Source organism: Calypte anna, chromosome 4B, assembly GCF_003957555.1.
Source record: "Calypte anna isolate BGI_N300 chromosome 4B, bCalAnn1_v1.p, whole genome shotgun sequence".
Classification (NCBI taxonomy): domain Eukaryota; kingdom Metazoa; phylum Chordata; class Aves; order Apodiformes; family Trochilidae; genus Calypte; species Calypte anna.
In genome coordinates, this window is record NC_044249.1 from 11,163,998 (window position 1) to 11,182,962 (window position 18,965).

The window sequence follows — 18,965 nt, forward strand, 5'->3', positions numbered from 1 at the left end:
GAAGTAAACTTGCTCAGCTGCTTAAATGAAAAAGAATGTCATACTGAGTATGTTTGAAGGCTTGTGAACCAAGTTTAATCTACTGTCATTATCACTTATATCTTCTTGTGCACACAATATTTGTAGCAAAGTAGTTAATACATTTAAATTTCTGCTCTGTCTTTGATAATCCTCACAATACCAGACAGAACTGTAATCTCCAACACATAACATGGCTTCCCAGGACCTTTACCCTGGGCAGTGTCTTTCAAATATGCCTGTTCAATTATTTTCTTGAAAATAGCTAACAAAGGGATGAGAAACTTCTGGAAAGATGTGTATATACCAATAAAGTCATCATGGGGAAAGCACAGTAGAGCTCTTTCACAGTATCACAGGATTATCAGGGTTGGAAAGTACCTCTAGAAATCATATAGTCCATGGTAGAAATTGCCAAAAAGAGGACCTCATCACCGCAGATAACTGATATATGTGGAATCATAGAGGGAAAGTACCAAAAGGACAAGGGGAGGGTACAGGAATGGAGGTAGCTTAGCCTAAGCAATGCAAGATGTTTGAAGACAGATTTTTGGACAAAGATTCTTTAGAAGTGGTTTATTCAAGGACAGAAGTTGATGCTTACGTCCATATGTAAAAGGGGATTGGAGCACTGCACTCTTAGAGCCTGGGAAGAGACAAGGGAAAGGTGAGAGATTAGATGAGGCTGTGACTGCAAGAAGTTTTAAGAACTGATCCACTTCGTATCTCAAGATAGAATGAAAGGCAGGTTTGCAGATGAAGAGCAGTAGTTGCAAACCTAAGGTCATAAATATTTCCAGAAGAAACTGTATTGACTCATAAGTTTATATCCTGGCCTGTAATGCTAAATAGGACTCTTCTGTGTGAAGCCTTCAGTCTACCTTTAGCTATTGTCACTCTTGTTCTGTGCATCAGGCCCCTTTTTTCAGAATTATTGCTTTTATACAGCGAGGTATGAAACTAGCAATGTTTTCTCTTCCAATTTTAATTTTAGATATTCTATAGAGCATGATAAAAGATAGTGGTTTGCAGATGTGGCTATATCTTGCATGTGAACTGTCAAAAATGAACTGGATTGCCATTTAGTGTTTCAGCTCCTGGCAAGAATTAGGTATTTGTCAGCACTGCTGGTTCATAACCAAAAAAGGCATTACTTGGAGAAAAAGAAAAAAAAATCTTTCAAACATTTTCATTTTCTGCTTATGTAAGCATGGAAATTTTCCTGCAGCAGAATTAGCTGTTAGGTTTTCTTGCATACTGGTTAGTTTAAATCCCAGAGCGCAGGATGTTAACCTCTGTATAGGAATTTACATTTTAGAATGGAACCTGTTTGAACACATTTATATTCATTCATTTGGACTAACAGAAGTAATCACACCTGTACTTTGTTCTCACAAATACTGATTGAAATACATACTGAAATCCTGGGATTCCTTGTATTGCTTTTCTAAATGGGAGTGTTTAGGTCTCGAAAATGTAGCAAGCTGGAGTTCTGTGTGTAATTTTGTGTTACTATGAGCTGCTAAATAATGCATACAACTCAGAAACCTGTAGAATGGAGCAGGAAAATGAAAGGGACTAGGGAATAGGACTTGACTGTCAAATTGTGTATGTGACTTCTGTCAGTCATTTGCTTTGAACTGGGAAACATACAAATTAAAACACTGGCCTTTTGCAAACCTTGAGAACTCTGATCTGCAAAAACTTGTAATTTTGAACCTTTGAAGGAAAGGGGAACTCAACTGCAAATTCCAGAACAGTTTGAGGTCATTTTTTAAATTCCTTTTGTGTTTTTCTCCAGATATAAAATTTATACTTCCTCCTGCGTGAACCTTTCTGAGCAGCTTCTTTCCTTCAGTTCTCTTCATTAACCCAAGTTATCTTCATTTTTTTTTTTTTAAAGCAGGAAATCATGATTCCAAAATACCACCCAAAAATCATGATACTTTTTTATTCAGTATTCAGAAATACCTACATTTTGGTGGCTGGTGCTGAACTTTTCAGCTAGTGCTGAACTTGTAAAAAAATTGCATTTTTCCATTTCTTACATGGATTGCTAAACAGTCAGCTTCCCTCACCCAGCTATTGCATCTTGAAAATACATGCATCAGCTGGCATGCACTTTTTCTATACATATTCCTAATATAAACAATCACAAACCCTATAAAAATTTTAGCTTTGTGAGATATAACAGCAGTTTCTCTCCCTTTTGTAAGTGAAAGGTGCATGAGTGTTGTGGCACACAGAAAAGCAGAACTTTAAGTGTCATGTTGGAGACCTGATTTAATATATAAAATTATGAAAACTGAGAGTTGTAACAAAAGGATGCAGTGGCTACAGGAATACTGCTTCCTGCTTTCTGATCAGCCTCTCCTTCAAAGGAAATGGAGCAAAAGATGGCAAGTATGAGACTGCCTCTTACAGGTCCTTATGTTATGTCAGAAGTTTCAAAAATTGTATCATAAGGAGTAACAGAAGTTTAAGAGGAAAAGGGTCTTTTTCTGTCCTAACTTCACTCCTGTTTCCTGAAAGCCACTGGGGGGAAAACAGTGCAGGAAATAATACAATATTTACTCATTGCATTTGCAATCTCTAATGTCAACTGCATAGCTGCTTATGTCATTAATGTTGTTTTACTGGAAATAATTTTATTATTGCAGTTTGATTTACAGCATTGAGGTTTTGAGGAATTTCCAAGTAGCTGAAGTGGGGTACAGTAGAAAAGCCAAGTTATCTGTGCACAGCTAAGGGAGAGAGGATTCCCAAGTTTGTTGTTTCTTTTTGGCAATCAGTGATTTGCACTGGTGGGTGCAGGAGTTCACTTCCAGGCCTGACCAGAATAAAGTAAATGTAGTTTGCTTATGAAAGGAGGTTTCTGTCTTAACTATAGAACTGAAACTAGGGGGAACTGTCTTATTTTTTTCCTGAACTTTTCCCCTTCCCTTTAACACACTTCAGTATTATACTGATTAACAGCATTCTGGGGAAAAAAAATAATCTATATTTTTCTCTTTAAAACCATCCTTTTCATGGCTCAAACAGGAGATAATTGGGTTTGGTTTTATTGAAATCCTTTCTGAACTTTTTACACTGTAGCTATTCTTCTCAAATGAGTCATACAATAACCATTCCCAGTTTGTAGCCAGTTCTCCAAAGAAGCAGAAGGAGAAGAAACAATTTCCTTTTAAGGGAATGAGACCTGTTTGTAATGACAAAGCTCTTTCCATTTCTATTTGAAGACATTCTCCATAACCCAAGAACTGATAGTTATAAATACACTACCTACTTTATTTAGATTAAAAAAAACATTCATAACTATAGAACATTGTTTAATGTTAGCCTAAAGCATCTGTATACACACTCACACATAGGGGTACTGTTGAAATTACACGTATGCCATATCAGACAAGTAGCTGGTTTAGCAGAAATCTGTAAGAAACTGCTTGGAAATGGTTTAATTTCATTTTGCTTAATATTTTAAATTAATGAGTTTTAACAAATAAATATTTAATATTTATGTGGAATGAAAACAGCTCAAGCATATGTAATTGTATAGGAGACCTAACACAGCAATTTCTGTCAGTGTTGTGTGACCACCAAAACTCATCATACTGCTTGAGCACTGGAGCATTCACATGTTCTTTGAAACTGGGAAAATATCTGTGTGACACATTGCTGGGACAATTTCTGTAGCCTCTGAAAACCACTGTTACTTTAACAGAAGCTTTGTTGTGCATATACTCAATTTCTGTCCATAGAAAATATAACAGGAATATGTGTATTTTGTTCTCAGACTGGTGCATCTAAGCTTCTGCTGTTTGCTCTGTAGCTAGTCAGTTAGAATTTCTCTAGTACGTAAAGAAAGATTTAAACATTAAAAAGTTAAGATTTTTTTGTTTGGTTTAGTTTGTTTTTTTGTTTGTGTTTTTTTGTGTTTTGGTAGGATCAATTTGCAATCCAGAATATCCAGAAATGTGTTCTAATTTTAGTGAAAGCTGTAATTTAGGCAAGAATCAGATTTCAGTATGGTACTGGTAGTGAAAGGAATATAACATATGTTATGAGACTCAAAATAAATTTTAAAATGTTGGCCAGATAGCCGTGGTTATTTCAAGATACCTGAATATATGTACATTTTTTTCAGGTTATATATTTAAATGTGTAAAATAGGTGTTATTCCATATAAATTAAAATATTTCCCTGGATGTGCTACTTAGGTGGGAAATAACAATGTAGTTATAAACTAGCTGAGAGCTAAAGGGGGGAAAACCCTGATACTAAATTCAAATGCAAGAGCAGAGGTGAAATTTTGAGAGATTAGATGGATGCTTTGCCATCCATTTAGTTTCAAATCCCTGGCACTGTGGTTTATTAGGGAGATGGAGACAACAGAATTCTTTGTAACAGATTTATATTACCAGAGGAGCTACAGCAGACTTCTGCTGTGTTGGTAAAATAAAATAATCAAAACCAGCAGGGGAGCATCCTGGAATTACAATGGTTGCATTCTTTAGGAACTGTAAAGATTGAATTTTTAAGGAAATCCAAATGACATGTAGTTTGGGAAAGAGACAGTTGTTCTTTAATGCTGCCATTTTTAACAACTCCTCTATGACAAACTGGAATATTGTTTCAAGCAGCTGTTTGGCATACATTCCCTATGATTTTATTTAATTATCTTACTCAGAATTAATATTATAATTTACCAATTCAAGCATAATATGTAATATCTCATCCCAGATAAGTTCTGAAATACTTTTGTGAGCTCTGGCCAAAATCTGTTCCAGCTTTAAGATGCACAGAAGGCTGCAGCCCACACATCCAATGCAGGAGTCCTATAGCAAAAGCACCACTATGAATGCCTTCCAATAGATAAAGTAGTATTTTCCTAACACTTCCTAACTTCCAAAGAGGAAAGGACTGCAGGGTATCTAACGTAATCAGATCCTAGGCACAAGTTGGAATTTGGTTAGAACACTAAAAATCATCTGTCTCCCACAGACGGATTTTTTAAAAAGGAAATTACTGCAGGTGGTCAGAACTACCAGGTACACTTTTCTTGGTAGGATTACTCAGGAGCTGAACATATTTATGTTTGCTGCACAGTTTTTAGTTAAAGATAATTTTAGGAATATTTTTTCTATCTTTTAATCTATTAAGAAAAATATGTTTTATATCTGTTTATATATTTTACTCAAGTAAGTGATGCTTATCTCACAAATGCAGCATATCAATCAACTGTGGTATACCACTTAGCTAGTCCCATATAGTAGATGTATGAGTACACCTCCATTTCCTGAAGCAAAGAACTGAAGTGTGAACATGTTGATAACTTAGATATTTTCATAATGGAAGAGCACATGTATAAAGCTTTGTGTTTTTAAATACATATTCAATTAAATTCCAATTTGTTATTCCTTTAATATTCCATAAAATGTTAAAGTCAATTGGTGGTAAGAAAATCTAAGACTGAATCCTATGTTCTTAAGTAGTTTAAATTAAGTTCTGGATTTTGCTGCTATTGAACATTTGTATTTTGAAAACTTAAAGGTCTGATACTTGCTGTAAGAGTATGATAGTTCTGAAGAATATTGTGTTACCCCAAATCACATTTCGTATTTTCCCATGTAACATTTTTTCATTTCCCCTGAGCTTTGTTGAAAAGGTACTACTAGTTCTTCTAGCGTAGCTTCATCAGCTTCTGGAGAGTTATGCCACATATGCATAGAGGTATGGCACCAGGTGCCTCGAGTTGCCAAAGAGTGGGTGTGAGTCCACCTGTGCCTGGTTAGGGCAGGCCCCCTATTACCAGAGGGCCAATAAAGGTGGGACACACACCCACAGAGAGAAGCTCACTCTTGTGTGAGGTAGTACAGAGGTCAGCAGCTTGTTGAGCCTCAGGAGCAAGAAAGGCTCTCCCCGCTACACTCTACAGTGTTACTGAATAAACATTGGAACCTGGAGTCATGATAGGTTTCTGCTATTTTGTCTCTTCTTCCAAAACTATAAATAACAGGAGTAACAATTTTGGAAGATAACTGGAAAATGCTATGGAAAATCTTCAGTTCTTATTCAGATGTTAGAATAACATCAAGGTTTAAAGAATTTTCTGAAAATAACAACAAAAGAAAAAAGTACATGCAAATGAGCAGGATCATCTGTATCATCTGGAAAATGTAAGCACATATAAAAGAGCTAGTCATTTAAAAGACTGAAGTTAATAACTCATCCTGTTCAAGAAGATTAACATGTGGATGTAAAATACCTGCTTGCCATTTCATTCTAACGCTCATAGAAAGTTTTTAACTGCCCTAGTTATACTAACTTAGGACAACCACATTCCTTTTTATTTTGTGTGGCTACTGTTGTTCCAGTTTTACTACAAGATACCCAGCATATTTTTCAGCTGTTATGGGTGTAACTCAGTTGCATTGTTATGGCATATGGAACCGCCTCAGGATGTATAAATCCAAAACCATACTGGATCTTCATTACTTGATTTTCAGTGAGCACTGCCTATCTTACATAAGAAAACAACAAGCAACTGTATCTTGTACCAAGCCAAGAAGTACTTTTTGTAAGTACTTCTTAAATTAAGGCATCGGTGGCTACAAAACCAAAATTCTCCACATAGTATTTCCCTTTAGATCCATGGAAAGTGCTTCAACTCCCAACAAAGGTCAAATACTAGCTTAAAAACGTGAGACAAAAGCACAAGAAAAAAATGGAAATCACTCTGTCATCTCATATGCATTGTTCTGCTTTCAGAGTTTTTTTGTGAAAGAAAAAATATTCTGAAGGAACACGTGGAAACATAAATCTATGGTATTTGTGAACAATTGTTCAAAGGGGTGTCAGGAAACCCGAGATAATGGTAGAGTCAGCCCTGATCTGTAGCACTCTTTCAAATCCTAAGCACCAAATAAAGGGAGTGGAGGCTAGGAGGAACTTGTGAAGGCACAGCTAGAAACTGTGGATCAGTTGTGTAATTTTGTATCCTGAGAAAGTGCTTCCCTACGATTTACATTGCTATATTCACTGGAAATTGATTGGTGGTGTAGCTCTCTATCTCATGGCACTGTTTATAGCTGTCAATTTAAGAACTCTTTACAGAGACAAATCTCAGCATTCTGGTGATGTAAGAAGTCATTTAAAAATCAACCAAAGATCAAGAGTGGCATTTTAAGCAATTGAATAGGAATGCAGAAAAAAGAAGATAATCTGACACAGATTGCCACAGAAGACATAACTTTGCTGACACCACTGTTAATAATACAAGTTTTAAGGAAAGGTCCTGTTATTTGAACTGCTAGTATTTTCTCAAGTTTCTGTGGAAAGCATACTTTTTAAGGATTGCATAGTCTTTATACAGATGTCACAGGTCAGTTCCTTCATAAATTAAATTCAGTGTCAGAATCAGTGTCCAGTTTCCTTTTCACTTTATTATTTTACCCTGAAACTTACCTTTTCCTTATTAAATTAGAATAATTAATTTAAAGCAAATGCACAGGAAGAACATTTTAATGTCACTGTATCCAAAGGAGATTGCTTTCCAGTTCTTTTCATTTTTGCATGGAAGAAACCAGAAATCTGCACACTGAAGTACAGTTTCTCTCATCCTCTTTTGCCTGAAGGAAGAAGCCTTAATGCCTGAGATTACTGTAATTTGTGAGAAGAAAGAGAAGACCAAGTCCAGCCTCTCCTCCCAAGCCCCCTACCCTGTTTTCCACACTCATTCCATGGGAATTTTACTCAGTGAAATTGTTACTCTGTGACTGACACCACATAAGTGCTGCAAAGCATTATGTATTAAAAAGAAAAAGGGTCCAGAGATGGGAGGGTTGTTTCAACACAGACAACCTTAGCAGATCTGACAGACACATACTTGCTTCACAATAACCAGTATTAGCTGAAGGATGGCATCGGGGCCTACTGCTGAGAGGCTATTGCATTGGACACTCCTTAGCTCAATGTTCAGTCAAAGCAAAGCAGATATCATACAGATATAATTCTGCCTAGTCAAGAAGCTTTTAAATTAAACTAAACTCACTTGATCCAAGTTTTACGCTAAGTGACATACAGGTATAACATGAGATTATGTGAATCCCTGAGGGAGAACACTGCTTTCCATAATATGAGGAAACAATAAAATCAGAGAAAACTTCATATTGTTTCCTCTCCCAGTAAGGAAAAAGTCCTACAACATAAAAGGGACTAGCAATCACAAAGAAACCTATTCATACAGTATTTTGGCCATGTGCACACCAATGATCTTCTCTGGGGAGTAACCTCAGTCCCCCAAACTGTCCATTACTAAAAATATTATGCGCATTGGAAACTGCTGATGCCAGACAGCACAAGTCTCCTTTGAATGTTAACTCATAACTATCTGATGGAAACCTATGAAAAGATGCTTTTCAGTTGAGTAACGGACAGGAAAGGGGCACCACATAGAACTGAGGCAGTAGGTGACTCCTACAGCTCTGACTGTCACTGTGCGTGCATCCAGCATGGTTGATCCAGTCACTGAAATAAATTGTGTTCCTTGTCCTTGGTGGAACATGCCTGCACATAAGCATGGAACAATAAATATTTTCCACTCTTAAAAAAAATATTTGGGTCTAGAATAGTAAAAGGTTTCAGGGAACGATTTGGTATGGCTCTTATTTTAACTGATCTTGGTTGCCATGCTGTTGCCTAGAACACCCAAAAAGAAAATAATTTTCACAAGAGAAAGGGTTCCTTCCCACCCTTTTCCGTTTCAGCTAAGATTTTGCTAAAACAGGATCCCATTGCTGCGTCTCCATTTTTTATTCCAGGACCCAGCAGCTGATGAACCATGTATGCCAGGGTTTAATTCTTCAGAGCTGGATGATGCAGGAATCCAGAAGGCCTGAATTCAAGCCTGATTTGAGCAGGTCAATGTGTCTTTAGTTTTTCTTTGAGTTAATTAGCATCTGATATTAATTTGTGCTAATTCCCAGTCTCAGCAACTTTTCCAGGCCTCTTATGCAAATCAGGCTTGGAAGCAAACAACAAGTGAATGACCCAGAAGGCTAGTATGAGGCTGGGCACCAATGTGCATTTCAGTGTTCTGTTTGTGTATATAATAAGGCTAAAAAAAATGTCAGGCTACAGAGATAACTATCTCCTCAGGCTTAATCATTGTTCCCTTTGTATTCCCTTTGATCTAGAATAAGGTGCATTCATGTTGATATTTAGAATGACTGATTTGTTTTTCACTGTTCCTGTAAATGTACAGGAAAAAAACTGTGAATCTAGGAGTTTGAGAAATTTTTGGTTTTGTAGATTTACAGGAGGTTTTAAAGTCAAATCCTTTTTGAAGTCACAAAATGTGCCATGATATCAGAAATCTATTGGTAATGTTATCTGGAAAATTACTTTAAAACATAGCATATTTAGGAGCTGAATCAGGGCCCTTAAAATAAAGACACAAGTTATAAAAAAAATTATTTGGATCACACTCGCACTGATCTGTTAATTTAAACTGTTTGGGTAAAAGTGGGCTCAAGCTGCAAAACTAGGATAGATTTCCAACACCTTTGCTGTTCAAGGATGCATTCTTGGATTTGGTTTTGGTGCACTTCATGGGAGTCTGTTCTTCATCAGATGGGTAAAATAATCTGGTTTTAGAGCAGCTAATATTACAGACTGAAGTTATGACTGAAAGTGAGGGCAGATGGCTTTTCTTCTGGGAGGAAGGGTTGGATTGATGATCTCTGAGGTCCCTTCCAACCCAGCCAGTTCTATGATTCTATGAAAGGAGGGGGTTTTTGCAGGACCCTTAGAGCATTTCCAAAGTGATATTAGTTAAAATATTGAAGATGCACATATAAGATGGGGGTGCCAACACAAGTAGTTACAGTCTGACTTCTCCAGGCACAGCTCTGCCTGCTGAAAAGGCTGCCATCCACAGCTGGCTGATACTCCTCTTGCTTTCCTCCTCCAATCCTAACCTGGAGTTGTCTACACTTCAAATGAGCAGATGAGCTGCTCATATGATTGAAGGTGGTGAGACACTGGCAGAGGTTGTCCAGAGGAGCTGTGGATGCCCTATCCCTGGAAGTCTTCAAGTCAAGGTTGGAGGGTGTCCCTGCCCATGGCAGGAGGTTGGAACTAGATGATCATTAAGTTGTCTTCCAGCTCAATCCATTCTATTACTGTTCCTGAGCTCTCAAGCAAAATGAGGTGAGTTGGCAAAGCCCTGGTATCTAAACTGCTTAAGAAATACCTCTTTGCTTCAACCAACACATGCCTGTCTGTTTGCAGAATTTAAGAAAGCAATAAACCTTTGATGGTTTAGGCAAAGGCATACCTCTCCTTTGCTGTGGAGAGGTATGTCCATAGTCTGAATTTTCTCCTTGGGTTACAGTGATACATTATCGGTCCTTTAATAAATGGCCTCTAGTTTCTAGTAATGTCAGTCTAACAGCTACTATTAGCAATCAGTTCACTCTTTTATAAATAAGCAAACTGAAATATCTTCAGCTCAAGTGACTATCTGTCCTTACAAAGACTCCCAAGACATCTTAGAAATTAAATGTAAAATTTACAAATAACTTGAAAAATTTTACATTATTTGACAGTATGAATGCCCCAAAGTCTAAGGGGTTTTTTGTTCCTGGACACAGAAAATTGTAGTAAGCAGATCACTGGCAAAAATTGCTACACCCTTCCCAATGAGGATTTTTCTTCATGGTATCTGCTTCTAATTAAATAACTGCACTATATGATACATACTAAAGCAATGGTAAAACTCCCATTGAGCTCATGGGAAAAATGTAATTCCTTCCTTTATAGCAATCTCAATTGTTTTTTTAGATTCACCTTTCTCTACAGACAGCAAGGATTCCTGATAGATACTCCTTGTATTTGACAGAGTAATAACAAGGGAAATTTGGTCTTATTAAATTATATTCCCCTGTCATTCTTTTTGGATTTTTTTCTGTTACTGTGAAGTGCTACAATGGAATTATGATTGTCTTGCATTATCTTCATTTTAGAACATCATTGAAATTCAATATTGTAGCAATTTATGGCATACACAGCATGTGTGTGCAATAGAAAACATATCAAATGAAACCAGAATAACAGAAAACCACAGCTTATATACTTTCTTCATAGTTTTTACCCATCAGCAGTTCATTTGCTAAGGAATTGTAATATAAAACATGCTTGCAAACAACAAAGCATCCACCTTCCTTAATGGGAACATATTTCTAAAGTACACTTAGAAAAAAAGCCTGTTTATACCATAACGATTCTACAGCGCTGCAGTCCAATACGACAGAACTCTTTTGAAGGAAAAGGTTACCTGTGCATTTGATGCCCCATCCCATGAATCCAAAATACATTTCTATGGAAAAAGAAAGAAGACTTGTAGAAAGTGTTTCCCTGCTAAATAAGAAAAGATTCTGTGCTATGCCCAGGTCTGCAGCACATGATAGACAGCTTGGAGAGGTTAGAGCTAGGTTTTTGTTACAATTTACCTTCCACATAAATGACAAAGAAAGCAGACACTTCTTCACTGTTCTTAGCACCCCACTGATGGCAAGGTGCTGAGGTGTTTTGAAGATTTTTGGCTTTCATGCTCAACATGTTGTACTGGCAAGTAACCAAAATATAGCCCTTTGATTTTTTTGGTGCACACAGAAGTATTTCAGTCTAAATGTGCATTATTCCCATCCTAACATCCACATTGACTATATACTTCATATTGTAATGAAATGGGACAGATGGGAAAAATCACAGAAATTGAAAAATAAATACACTATGTAACTTGTGTGCATTATATCTGAAATTTAACACTTTCAACCTGATTTCCAGAGTGGGTTTTACAGCCAGTATCATTCCAGTCAACAGTGCTCGCAAGTACTACTGCTTGCAATCTAAATGTTATCATTTTTATCCACAGTTAATTCCATGCACAGACTTGTTCCTCTCAAAGTTGAAGCTATCTTTGCAGATTAGTCTCATTTTATAGAGTGCATTTACCACATGAAATATGGTCCCTTAAAGTTTTTTCTGCTCTAGGTATTTCTGCTGTAAATATGAAGAGCACTGAGTTGTGTATTTGGATGGAAGCCCTTCCATGAGAGGTATAAACTGTATCTTCTCTAACAATCTGACAAAATCCTAAAGGGCTTTGTAAACAACATTTCCTGTTTTGATATTTTAATGGGAACTTGGACAAAAGTCTTGCTATTACAATCTCAGTCACGATAAGAAGGCAATTGCAGAAAACACAGAACAATGAAATATAATACTTTTGTGCAGTGTATTTTAAATGTTTCCAGCAAATAAACTAAAAAATGAAGGAAAGCTCTATACAAAGCAGCTAATGTAAATTAGTAGGAATAAAATGTTTGACTTTTAAAAGTTTTTTTAGTTTAAATCAGTGTGAATTATTTTCTATTTCATTGAAAAATCTCCTAACATGAGAGTTGGAAAAGTATCTATTGGAAACAAGCACAAATGAATACTACCGTGTATCCAAAGCATGCTTATATCTGCCTAAATACCGTGGAAAGCATGCCAAAACCAGCTTGTTATGTTCCATATATCCAAAACAGGGTATACAATCATGTGCTAGTTCAGCCTGCAGTTTTTAAACAACTAGATGGGACTTTAGTACTAACATTTCCACTGGCACAATTGCTGGAATGCAAAGGTTTGAAACTAGAATACACAGTCCCCTAACCTTTGGAAATACATATAAACCTTTGTCACTAAGGGTGCATGGATTTTTTTTCTCATTATTTTTCTGACTAGTGATGGCATATATTCAGGAACAGAGTTATTTGGCAGTGGCTATTTTTAGTTAGATTTGGTAACTTTATTTCACTGCTTTGCAAAATAAATGAACCTAACCTCTGTAGAGCCCAGCTTATTCACAATTTGTCAATGGAAATTTTGTCAATTACTTAGTAGAAGGTGAACTATGTTATCTAAACCTGCCCAAAAAATGCAACGGTTAGTAAACTGAGTCTAGGCTCATAATGGAGCCAAAGATCCCCTACAGAAAAGATAAATAAAAGCACAATTTTGCACATAACTCCTTATGTGAAAATATACGCAAATATGCCTTACAGACTTTTCTGAATATCAGCAAATACTGGCTGTGAAGAGTGAATTTAAGAGTTTGTCCAGGCTGCAAAAAGAAACTATGTTTGGAAATGAATTAGCTAGCAAATTTAAACAAACAGTTTTAAATACAATCCAAGTAAGGCAAGCTGTGTTTAAATCAAGTAGTTTAACTCTAAACTCCCTGTCTTCGTTGCTGAAGTTCAGCTATCATGTTTTAAACACAGTTGGTTCTGTCTGCTGCTAGTGCATAAATTAGTGTTCAAGATCTGTTTAAAATGTCAGTTGATACAAATAAGGACGTATCAGTTGGGTCATCTTAGCTCAGCACTGAGCCGTTAGCATGTTGAGCGTCTTCATTTCAAACACAGAAGCATATTGTAAGATCCCACTTGACTGTGCATTAACAAGTATATTTTTCAGAAGCAAGCAACTCCGAAGCACCAGCTTCGACTCCAGAATTACTTCTAATGTTGCCTAGAGATGATCTGAAATACAGAACCATCTTTTACCTTCATCTCACTAGGAAGATGGTGCTCTGAGGCCATCAGTGCAGAGGCAAGAAGAGGAGCAAAAACCCACTGCTTCAGTTACTGATGGTTTATGCTCATCTGTGTGACTTAGCACTGAAATGAAGTAGGAGACCAGGTGTAATATGGCTATAATTATCATGTCTCAACTAAAATGTAGCAGCCAATAGCTGAGCTTTCATAATCCTAGTTTTTCTGCCAGCACTCTTGATGTACTTTGTAGATGGACAAATGCATACTAATATACTTCTCATATATCTGACAGTGACAGACATATATGTAGGCTTTACCTCAGGATCAAAAGCATAACTGTGCTAACATCTTATTCTTTTTTTTTTCCTACTAGACTAACTGTAAAGATCAACCTGATATAAACCACTTGGGGTTTATCTGCATGTGCCAAATGTTTTGGATAAATGCAAGGAGAAAGTCAAACTACAACAGACCCCACTTCTGTATACATCTAGCATTAAGTAGTCATATTCAAAGGTCAGCTTTTCACACTGTTGGCTCAGGTTGTTCTCAAGTCTTTGAGTTTCACTTTCAGTTTCAGGTTCCACTGAATCCAAAATGATGAAACTGAGACTTAAATTGAAATCTGAGTGTTCTGACAGACAAATGATCAAGTCTAAAATGACCGTGCAGCCAGTTTTCCTGTCATCACCGAGCCAAAGGGCTATTTGTGCTACAGCACTAGGAGTATGTTTCAGAAACTGGCAAAATAGTCACAAACTGTAAATTTTGCATGATACCCAGTTGAGGATGTTGTATTTGAACCCTGAATTATCAAAGTACTTCATAGGATTAATTAGGACTATATTTAACATTTGCAAGACAATGGAAAATTATGTGATATTTGGCATGTTTGGACATAAGAAAATGTCTATAATAAAGCAAAAATTTTCAGTGTGCAAAATCTGCATTAAGTTCTTTTAAATAACATTTTAGAGGATAGGCTGGAAAACTGGTGTGGTAGAAACAAAAGGAAGGGAAATGTTACTATTTTATTTTTCTAAAAATTTAGCTGAAAAAAAGTTGCAGAATAGGTACATAAAATCTGTAAGCACTAAAAAAAATATTGCTATGTGTTTCTTCATGTTACTACATATTTTTATGCCACTGATGAATCAAGGGGAGATCAGGTTGTATGACCTTACAGGTCTAAAATAGGACAACATGAAGATACCTTTCTTGCTGAGGTGTATGTAAGTAGAAATATCTCTATAAATACTATGTACAGACCGGAGTACTGACAATATCTGAATTCAGTAACATGTGAAGCACCTTGTCTCACTAGCACTTGTTTCACCAGTGTCTCAATCTTGAAAATCTACAACACAAGTATTATGACAATTTTTAAGCATCTGTTCATTTTTACTTTACTGATAGGTAAAGATGACTCAAATTCCTTTGAAGTGCTTAGAGGTCTGAATCATCGAACTTAGTGCTCTTGAATACTAGAACTATTCAGTTAAATTAGCAAGACTTTGACAGCTACAATGAGTTCATCAAATTGCTGTTTGGTGTAGGTAACAAATATGCTGAGAATTGCAACCAGATAATTTAATAGACATATCATGGTTCAATTATAAATCTAAACCATCTATAGAACAATTCCATTAAATTACCAATTGCAAAAGAGATGTTTCTTAAAGGCAGAGCTGTTACTGCTAAGTATTAGTAGAAAAACACACAGAACTTTCAAATGTTAGTCTAGAAAATCATCAATTATTTTGTATGTACAGTTTTTGTGTATTTTAAACTAAACGCAGTGAAGAAATTCACAAGAAAAAATAATTATGATACTAATTTTAAAAAAGCATTCTTTCATATATCTCACAGTGGAAACAGAAAGGACATTACTCATCCCTTTGCTCTTATATATCTTGAATTCTTAACCATTTAGGGTTGTTGTACTGAGATTCCACAGCCATCTCCAGCTTTGGGAAAGTTATCCTACAGTGCAATACCTTGAACTGAAAATCTTGAACCAAACCTTGGACTGGAAAAACCCAAACAATTTTAATTGTGTTTAGGAGCCAGTAGAAAAATGACTATGCACTGGCTGGGTAATTCTTTCTAGAGTTATTAGTGTCAGTTTGGATAACAGAATGAAAGCTGAAAACATTTCCTCTCCCCATAAATGGCCACACATGGTATAGTTGGAGAGCTCCTACCTTGCCATACCTCCCCCTGATGGTGGTGCCTGACCTGGACACCCACATCTGCACCCACCTGAGGACAAATCCCCAGCTTCCTGGGGTGGACTGTGTATTGTCCCAATAGACTGAGTCCCAGAGACAGCTGTGGCCTGTCAACCCTTAAATTTCAAGTTTTCAACCAGTTACTAGTGTCAGTTTTCAGTTCTCACTGATCCTGACCAACTCTTAAGCACAGAGAAATCAATGATCTGGTACTCATAAAGCACCCAGTCCACCATGCTTGTAACATGTATCTGCTGAAACACATGTACAAAGGGTGTTCTGTAGTGTATTACTTGGTCTTTTGATTGGCTTCACTTGCAAGAAAATAAACTCATGCTTTTTTTTTTTTCCAAAAATACGTATTTCTGTCCTAAGTTTGTATATATTTTACTAGTGGATTTTCCCACTGAAAGTAAGGCACAACTGTTACTATTATGTATCTAGTTCTCAAGTCCCAATTTTTAGGGGTAAAACAGAATCCAGGCTTAAGACCCATGGTCTAGGATGTGAATATGAAAAAAAAATAATTGTGTAGTCCATTTTTTCCAGGAAAACTAAAGCTTAATCCAAACCAAGTTTTCAAACCTTTTACCGTTACTTTCGATTTTTTAAGTTGTAGCTATAAATTCTCACTAGATGGCAGGATTCCACTGTTACCAGTGGCTTTACTTGCAAAGCAACAGTTGCCCATCGGTAGGAAAAAAATGTAAACATTTTCAAGTTTTTCAAATCTTAAAAACAAGCAAAAAACTTTGCAGTAATGAGAAAAAAATACATAAACTCAATAAATCATTGTTCTACTACTGAATATGATTAATATTATCGGCTGGAAATCATAGAAAATAATAGTCAAAAGTGTTATTTTTTCTGACTGATGAACTAAAAGGACTTTCTTTTATAAAATGAGGTAGACTTACTGGTTTTGCTATTTATGAAAACTGATCCATCAAATTGTACTTAAGTAATTAATAATATGTTGACACTTTAAGAAAATTAGGGTTTAAGTAGCCAAACTACTGATCTAAAATGCTCTTATCAAAGTTCAAAATATTAACACTCAGTGTACTGGGTTACCCAGATACTAAAAGATGATAAGACACATTTTATTCTGTCTCTCAGTTTAACAAGGCCAAATTCATTGTATTATGATCAGTCCCAGCATCATTTCAGCCAGTGGTATTTTGCTGATTTCAGAACTCTGGGCAGAATTTGTCCCTTCTGTCTAGGAAAATAAAACACACTCCATACAGTTACATAAGCCTTAATAACTATGGCAAATCTTCATTGTTGCACCGGTAGAGAAGCTGTTGCAATGGAGTTAGAACAGATTTTTAACAAAACTACTCTTTAACTATTGTTTTTGCAACTTGGCATTACCACATTAATTATTTACGCTGAATTTTCACTGTCTGTTTTGTTCTCATTTTATACAGGAAAGTAATTTATGAAGTGTTCAGTAATTTTCAGTGTTGCTCATGAAATATAAGAGGGAATGTTTGGCATCTCTTAAAGCTGCTTCTAAGACTGGATAACTTTCCAAAACCAGAGATAACTCAGTGCAATTCTTTCCAGGATTCCCAAAATAGTAAGAACATTTTCTCATGATAAAGCTGTATTTATTCTATGCCTAGAGTAGAAAAAGTATCATAAATAATGACTGAAACAGCATTTCCTAATATGAGATTCAGTTTTGCTAAATGCCAAGTACATTCAAAAACATAGGGAATCAAACAGAAGCTGAAAGGCCATACCTTATTTCACAGTTTCAAAAATTTAAGAATATTTTTGTAATACTTGCAAGCTACCAAAAAGTAATCATTCTTTTTTATTGAAACCTAAGCAGCACCTGTAGAATCTCTGAAAAACACATTAGTAAATTCAAACAAGCATCACAATAAGATCCACACCAACTATTTCCCTGGAAGCAGTATCTGTTTAAACAATTCTTTTCACTCATGTTCACAAAACACTGATAACATCTTTCTCGCATGATCCTACCTTGGCGATTTGCAAAGGCTGCTTTTTCTCCTTGCCACCTTGCAATCTAAAGCCCCAAGGCGCCCCTCCGCTCATAGCAATGCAGAAATAATCCCCCGTGCCCATTTTCCTGGTGCAGTTAGGCAGCATTCATTTACAGAAGAACATAAAAAAAATTTGTACTGCAGATGTTCAGCGAACTGGAGATTTGTCTGCCAGGCAGAGCTGGAGCCCCAGAGCACCACACTGTTGCTGCTGCTATGTACTGCACTAGCAAATGCCGTCATTCAGAAGAGTGTAAGAGCTCCCTTGGATCAAGGGCACAGCCCACTCTTTCGTCAGATTTCTGTGCTCAGCCCACCTTCAAAGTAAAGTAAGTAACATTGAAGAAATGCACACAAAGAGACTCAGCCATGAGGCAGAAAAGGCTGTATTTAAACATCAATCTCATGACAGCTTAATCAAAACAACAGTGAAAAGTGTATGTCTCCCAGGGACAATTTAGGATGTAAGTTTACTTACATTCATATTCAAAACAAAGAAGCAAGCATAATCTCAGGTGAAACATTATGTCCTCTAAATAACAGACACAGTTAGATATAACTAGGTTTCTGATATTTTTCTGCACTTTCTGCAGCATTTACTTGAAGTATTATTGGACTCTAATAATACGTTTTGTTACACAGCCAGTTGCCTTTCCTACAAGAGAGGGGAAGAGAATTAGCAGAATGACGTATCAGATATCTCTACTGATGCTATCAAAGGATGATTTGCATTGTGTCATTAAAGGAGAACTTTACTATAAGCATGAAAAAATAAAAAATAAAAAATTCAGTGATAAGTTAATATTCTGGTGCCTTACTAGACTGGAGCTTAGTTCTGTTCCCCATTGCTGACTTGGGGTACAGTCGTGTAAGGCGTGACTGACTGTTGTTAGCAAGGGATGATTATTCCCCTAGCTGAGTTTTAGCAACTGACAGTGTAGGCATTCCTGCTCACCTAAGCCTGCAGTCACTTAGCTTGGCATAAATCACACTGGATTGTGAATTAAGATGGTTCTAAAGAAGACTGTTCAGCAGATGGGCAGAAACATCTTTAACAGATAGGCTAGTTTCTGAAACAAACACCTCTT

The 18,965-nt window shown here is 36.4% G+C and overlaps 1 protein-coding gene across 1 annotated transcript in view; it reads right to left on the bottom strand.

Annotated features, from left to right (window-relative positions):
- The window catches only part of SYNPO2 (synaptopodin 2), a 73,489-nt gene extending 55,418 nt beyond the window's left edge, over window positions 1–18,071 (bottom strand). The window contains exon 1 of the mRNA XM_030450439.1: window positions 17,855–18,071. Within this exon, the coding sequence (XP_030306299.1) occupies window positions 17,855–17,983 (129 nt within the window). The 5' untranslated portion in view covers window positions 17,984–18,071. The remainder of the gene's footprint in view (window positions 1–17,854) is intronic.
- Between the last annotated feature and the right edge of the window lie 894 nt (window positions 18,072–18,965).